The sequence below is a fragment of the Mandrillus leucophaeus genome, unplaced genomic scaffold (assembly GCF_000951045.1).
Source record: "Mandrillus leucophaeus isolate KB7577 unplaced genomic scaffold, Mleu.le_1.0 Scaffold360, whole genome shotgun sequence".
Lineage (NCBI taxonomy): Eukaryota > Metazoa > Chordata > Mammalia > Primates > Cercopithecidae > Mandrillus > Mandrillus leucophaeus.
Genome location: NW_012103810.1, coordinates 2,131,336 through 2,138,934, shown reverse-complemented (window position 1 = coordinate 2,138,934; position 7,599 = coordinate 2,131,336). Strand labels below are relative to the sequence as shown.

The window sequence follows — 7,599 nt, the reverse complement described above, 5'->3', positions numbered from 1 at the left end:
TGATGTCTACACATCACATTTGATTATTCCTTTCCTCATAAAATCACAAAACATTAGCAACAGACAGGATCTTAGAAATAATTCACTCCAAATCCTCATGTGCCAGATGAGACACTAAGGCCCACAGACATGAAGTATCTTTTCTCTATGTAACTAGATAGTGGCAGCGCCAGGCCTAAGAATCCAATTCTTCCTCTTTTCCAGTCCACTGCTCTTTCAAAAAGTGTGGTAGATACTATACCTCCCAATGTATAGACTGGGAAACTAATTTTGAAGTAAGGGGATTCCCCAGTAGTGCAAGAGGACAGAACTGAGAAGAGATCACAATTTTTATAAAGATTAATTAGATCTATGGTTGCAGAAAAAACTTTTTTTTTTGAGACAGAATCTAACTCTGTCACCCATGCTGGAGTGCAGTGGCGTGATTTCGGCTCACTGCAACCTCCACCTCCCAGGTTCAAGCGATTCTCCTGCCTCAGCCTCCTGAGTAGCTGGGATTACAGGCACCCACCACCACGCCCAGCTAATTTTTGTATTTTTAGTAGAGACGGGGTTTCACTGTGTTGGCCAGCTGGTCTCGATGTCCTGACCTCATGATCCACCCACCTCGGCCTCCCAAAGTGCTGGGATTACAAGTGTGAGCCACCGCATGCAGTCAGAAAACATTTTTAATATCAGTAATATTTACCTAGTTTATATATGAATCTTTAAAAAAAAGTGAAAATTAAAACTTACCTCATAATACCACTGTGATATTGGCAAACTGTGAGTGATAGCAAGCCAGTTGCGGTGTACTTCAAAATCTGTGGAATGGCTACTCAAAACAATTAGATGAATAAAATGAGATTTTGCAATATTTATCCATTTCTAATTCCCATAGCTATGCTTTTAAATGGACTGACATTCCCTAAGCAGTTACAGTTCACTGTCCTATAGAGACACAAATAGACATTATGCAATCCTTAACTTTACTTATCTGGAGGTCAGATCTTCTGGAAAGTTGTTGAGCAATCTACAAGTCAGTGAAAAGGATTTCAGAACTATCTAAAGGGCTGACAAGAAGCCCAGACTTTTTCTTTTTCTTTTTTGAAACAGAGTCTCCTTCTGTCGCCCAGGTTGGAGTGTAGTGGGCCCGTCTCAGCTCACTGCAACCGCCACCTCCTGGGTTCACGCGAGTCTCCTGTCTCAGCCCCCCGAGAAGCTGAGACTACAGGTGTGTACCACCAATCCTGGCTAATTTTTAGTAGAGATGGGGCTTCGTCATGTTGGCCAGGCTGGTCTCAAACTCCTGACCTCAGGTGATCCACCTGCCTCAGTCTCCCAAAGTGCTGGGATTACAGGTGTGAGCCACTGCCCCACGTTTGGCCCAAACTTTTTCTTACAGGCGGCCCTCAGGCCTTTGCTCAGAAGTGACTTCCTCTTGCTCACATATAACTCCAACAAAATTCATTACCTGTATACTAACACGTAAGTTTGAGTAGGAGTTCATCTGACAGAGAAGGTGGGAAAAGATCCTTGCCTTGACTTTCCCATGTCTCCAAATTCTCCCTCTGCCCGTCACTATATAGATCTAAGGATCACCCATCTTCAGTAAAAATGTTTTCCTTTTTGACCACTGCCGTACCGCCCCTCCACATTTAGAACAGCACCTGACACATGGACAGGTTCAATACGTTCTTGCTGAATATCCACTCACCAAAGTCAACAATGAGTTCCACAGCAAAGCCCAATTTACACTTTCCAATGTTTTACACAACCTTTCCACAATGACAACTTTCTCCTACCTCCAGCCAACCCCTTCTGTCTCAATCACGGTTTTCCCTTCCTATATTCACCAGGGACATGCTGATATTCCCCTAGGTTCAGTACTTGGTCCCCTTTTTACGCAACTTATTCTGCTCTGGACAATCTTATGCAAACTTTCTGGTTCCATTGTCAATTGTATTATGATGACTCCCAAATTTCTTTTTTTTTTTTTTGAGACCAAGTCTCGCTCTGTTGCCAGGCTGCAGTACAGTAGCGTGATCTTAGCTCACTGCAACCTCCATCTCCTGGGTTCAAGCGACTCCCCTGCCTCAGCCTCCCGAGTAGCTGGGACTACAGGCACAGTGCACCACGCCTGGCTAATTTTTTTTTTTTTTTATTTTAGTAGAGATGGGGTTTCACCATGTTGGCGATCTCGATCTCCTGACCTCGTGATCAGCCAGCCTCAGCCTCCCAAAGTGCCGGGATTACAGGCAGGAGCCACCAGGCCCGGCCTACTCCCAAATTTCAACATGCAACATTGGCTTCTTTCCTAAGTTTTAGAGACAGACACCTCCGATTTCCTGTTAATAATCTCACTTGCATTTCCTACAGATTTTTCAAAATCTCCACTCAAAACTGAACTGATGACCCATCAATCCCAAGTCTAAGTATGTATACCCAACAGAAATGCATAGTATGTTCATTAAAAGACACATATTATAAGAATGTGCAAAATGGGGCTGGGCGCAGTGGCTCACGCCTATAATCCCAGCACTTTGGCAGGTCGAGGCGGGTGGATCATGAGGTCAGGAGATCGAGACCATCCTGGCTAACACGGTGAAACCCTGTCTCTACTAAAAATACAAAAATTTCCCGGGCGTGGTGGCGGGCGCGTGTAGTCCAGCTACTTGGGAGGCTGAGGCAGGAGAATGGCGTGAAGCCGGGAGGGGAGCTTGCAGTGAGCTTAGATTGCGCCACTGTACTCCAGCCTGAGCGACAGAGCGAGATTCTGTCTCAAAAAAAAGAAAAGAAAAAAAAGGAATGTTGACAGTAAAACTATTTGCAACAGGCAAAAAGTGGAGATAATTCAAATGTCCACAAACAGCAGAATGGCTAAATAAATTGTGGTGTTTTCACACAATGGAATACTGTAGGGCAGCAGTTCTCAAAGTGTGATTCAGGAATTCGCAGGGAGACCCTTTCAGGGAGTTTGAAATATGTACTATTTTCATAATAATGTTCAGATGTAATTTGTCCTACCTTCACTCATTCTCTCACAAGTATACAGTGATGTTCTAGAGGCTACATAATATGATGTCATCACTCTGATGGCCAGTGACATTTCTGCTTGTATATTCTTGTGCTTGAACAATTTGTTTTAATTTGTAAAATGGTAATTATCTATTATACAGCCCACATAAACATATAGCTCTTTATGACCCTCAATTATTTCTAAGAAGTGATTCTGACTAAAAAGTTTGAGAACCAGTGATATCTAGTGATAAGAATGAAAAAACTATAATTACACAACAACGCACAAACTTAATGTTGAGTGAAAGCCAGACCCAAGAGAACAGGTTGTATGATTACATTTGTATAAAATTCAAAAACAAACAAAAAAACCCAAACAAAAATTCAAAAACAGGCAAAATTTAACCTATGCAGTTAAAAGTCAACATCAGAGGCCAGGCATGATGGCTCACGCCTGTAATCCCAATACTTTGGGAGGCCAAGGCGGGTGGATCACTTGAGCTCAGGAGTTCGAGACCAGCCAGGTAACATGGTGAGACCCCATATCTACAAAAAATTTAAAAATTAGCTAGGCAAGGCAGCACACCCCTGTAGTCCCAGCTACTCAAGAGGCTGAGGTGTGAGGACTGCTCGAGCCCAAGAGGCTGAGGCTACAGTGAGCCAAGTTTGGAGCCATGGGAGACAGAGCAAGGCCCGGTCTCAAAAAGAAAAAAAGGTGAGAATATCAATACCCTTGGCGGGGTGGGGTTGCAGGGAGTGGCTAGAAAGACACACGAGGGATAATATTCTGCTTATTGATCTGTATGCTATTTACTGATATATTCACTTTGCAAAAATTCAGTGAGCTGTACATTTATGATTTGCACTTCTGATATTTTATACTGGATTTTGTATGGAATTCTAGGTTGAAATTTGCTTCCATTGATCTTTGGAAGCTTATTCCATTGGTTTTTAGTATAAAATGCTGATGTTGGTTAAGTCTCCTTTATGGTTTTCCCTTCATCTCTGGAAGTTTCCTGTTTCTCCTTTTCATCCATAGCAGTATGAAATGTCTAGTGATTAATGTCTTTGTGAGGGTCTTTTTTCATTAATTATGCTGAGTATGTAGTGCCTTTAGCTCTGGGAAATTTATTATTTGCTCATCTCCTCCCCTGTGTTTTTTTTCTGAAACTTTAGACGGATGCTAGATACCCTAGATTGAACTTATAATTTTTATCTTTTCTCTCATATTTTTGAAAGATTTACTCAATTTGTCCTTAATTTTGGCAATAACATTTTCTATTAACTACAGTTTCTCTGATAATTCCTGTTTCATAGCATCTGTTCTTGTTTTATAGATATGTCGTTTTTACTCTCTTTGGAGTAGCACTTACAAAATTTGAGTAGGTTTGGGAACACTTTCTTTTCCTATATAGTTGTACTATATAGATTTTTTTCAGTCTCTTTTTTGGTTACTTTAGTTATTTTGTTGTTTCCTATTCAAAACTGTTAGAGCTTCACTTTTGTTGGAGTGCTGGGATTACAGGTGTGAGCCACTGCATTCATTTGTAAAAGTAATCTTAATTGCTGAAATGACACTTGAAAAAAAAAAAGCAAAACTAAGACTAGAGACATAATGATAAATAGCAAACAACTATTTTTTTAATTGCATTAAAAAAATCTACCATCAGCTGAGCACAGTGGTTCATGCCTATAATCCCAGTATTTTGGGAGGCCATGGTGGGAGGATAGCTTGAGGTTGGAAGTTCAAGACCAGCCTGGGCAACATAATGAGATCCCCATCTCTACAAAAAACTTAATGATTAGCTGGTATGGTGGTGTGCACCTGTAGTCCCTGCTACTCAGGAGGCTGAAGCCAGAGGATGGCTTGAGTCCAGGAATTTCAGGCTGCAGTGAGCTATGATCGTGCCACTATACTCTAGCCTGAGCAACAGAGTTAGACGCTGTCTCTAAAATTTTTGACCACCATCTCCAGCTAATTCTTTGTATTTTTTTTGTAGACACGGGGTTTCACTATGTTGCCCACGCTGGTCTCAAACTCCTGAGCTCAAGCAATCTGCCTGCCTTGGCCTTCCAAAGTGCTGGGATTACAGGTGTGAGCCACTGCACCCAGCCCTGTCTCTAAAAATTAAAACAAACAAAAACCTACCATCTCTTACTTGTCCTATGATAGCTTCTTAAATTGAACTCCCCATCTTCACTCAGGCCCTTCATTAATCTAGCTTTCACACTGCAGTCAAAATAGTATTTCTAAATCACGAATGTCATATTTCCCTTTTAATTGACGTCTGCCCTCCGGATAAAATCTAAAGTACTTAACATAGCCTAAAAGATCTTTTTGGATCTCGCTTATTCACCTTTTCAGCCCATTTCTCACTATCCTCTCACTTGTTTTTGTCTTACTCTACATTCACCTTTTCCCTCTGCCTGCAACACTCCATTTGAGGTAGGTTCTTTAACTCTTACCATTTCACCAGTGGCTTAGAGAAGCAGCTTGCCCTGTCATGTAGCCAGTATGTAGCAGAGCCAGATTCTAACCAGGGCAGTCTGATTCCCTAGCTATGGCTCTTAAACCACCAAATACTTCCAAAGTTAGTTGTTGTTTTCTCTGCAAATCCTTCCTAACCTCAAGGCAAAATAAATCTTTAATTTGTTCATTTCTATCTCTAATGCCACCACTCCAATTCAAGTCAGCATCTTCTCTCATGTAGACTTTCTCAAAGGGTACCTGGCCTTCGTGACTCTCCTGCCTCCTCCAATCATTTATATGGCAGCCAAAAAATATTTTATAAATGCAAATCATTTCCACTGAGTTTATACAATCAAAATCTAAATTTTTCAACCTGGCTTTATAAGATCCGGCATGATTTGGTGCCTATCTTTCCAATTTCACTGTGCATGTTTCTGTCTCTGTTGCTTATTCCATGCCAACTACACTGGCCTTATCACAGTTGCCCAAATAGGCCAATACTTTCACACCACAGGGCCTATATTTATACAGTGTGCTCTTTCAGGTAAGTTCTACACATGTGCACACACCACATACTCTGCATGGATGGCCCTCTCATTCATACTTTAGGCCTCCAATTAAGTCAGTTCCTCAGAGACATTCTCTGACACCTAATCAAAAGTATATCTTCCTTCTTGGTCCCAATAGGATCCTGTTGTCCTTCTTCTTCTTTTTTTTTTTTTTTTTTTTTTTGACAGAGTCTTGCGCTGTCACCCAGGCTGGATGGAGTGTAGTGGCACGATCTTGGCTCACTGCAAGCTCCACCTCCCAGGTTCACACCAGTCTCCTGTCTCAGCCTCCCGAGTAGCTGGGACTACACACGTCCACCACCACACCTGGCTAATTTTTTGTATTTTTAGTAGAGATGGGGTTTCACCGTGTTAGCCAGGATGGTCTCGATCTCCTGACCTCATGATCCGCCCGCCTCGGCCTCCCAAAGTGCTGGGATTACAGGCATGAGTCACCATGCCCAGCCTCTTCTTCCTAATACTTAATCCAAATTGTGGTTATGTAACTATATATTTGCATTGATTTGTTTCTGGTTCTGTTATACTTACTAAACTACACACTTCACAGGGCCAGGGATCATATCTATTTTGTCCTCCCTTCTAGCCTAGCAACAATACCTGGTACATAATAAAGCAGTTAGCAAATGTTTTGTTGAACATATCTGCATTTACCCTATAGCTTCCCTCTCACATCCCAGCAGTTTCCGATTTGAGAAGCAGAGCATTAACTACAATTAAAAACATCCTTTTTTAAATATATTAAGTGTTTCATAAATTTGCATGCTATCCTTGTACGTGGACCATGCTAAGCTTCCCGTATCATTCAATTTTAGTGCAGGCATACCTTAGAGATGTTGTGGGTTTAGATCACCATAATGAAGTGAATATTGCAATAAAGTGAGTCACATGAATTTTTTGATTTCCCACAGCATGTGAAAGTTATGTTTACACTGGTCAGCACGGTGGCTCATGCCTGTAATCCCAGCACTTTGGGAGGCCGAGGCAGGCGGATCGTGAGGTCAGGAGACCGAGACCATCCTGGCTAACACAGTGAAACCCCATCTCTACTAAAAATACAAAAAAAATTAGCCGGGTGTGGTGGCGGGCGCCTGTAGTCCCAGCTACTCGGGAGGCTGAGGCAGGAGAATGGCACGAACCCGGGAGGCGGAGCTTGCAGTGAGCTGAGATCATGCCACTGCACTCCAGCCTGGGCGAGAGCAAGACTCCGTCTCAAAAAAAAAAAAGAAAAAAAGGTTATGTTTACACTATACTATAAAGTGTGCAATATGTCTAAAAAGACAGTGTACACCTTCATTTTAAAATACTTTATTGCTAAAACAAAGCTAATGATCATCTGCACCTTCGGCAAGTCCTAATCTTTTTGCTGGTGGAGAGTTTTGCCTCAATGTTGATGGCTGTTGATTGATCAGGGTTATGGGTGCTAAAGACTGGGGTGACTGTGGCAAACAGTTTTTTTTTTTTTTTTTGAGACGGAGTCTCACTCTTGTCACCCAGGCTGGAGTGCAATGGCATGATCTCGGCTCACTGTAACCTCTGCCTCCTGGGTTCAAGTGATTCTCCTGC

At 42.1% G+C, this 7,599-nt stretch overlaps 1 protein-coding gene across 1 annotated transcript in view; it reads right to left on the bottom strand.

Moving 5' to 3' along the window:
* The window catches only part of ALG8 (ALG8, alpha-1,3-glucosyltransferase), a 48,609-nt gene that overhangs the window by 35,406 nt on the left and 5,604 nt on the right, over positions 1-7,599 (bottom strand). The window contains exon 2 of the mRNA XM_011989712.1: positions 736-814. Coding sequence (XP_011845102.1) covers positions 736-814 — 79 coding nt within the window. The remainder of the gene's footprint in view (positions 1-735; positions 815-7,599) is intronic.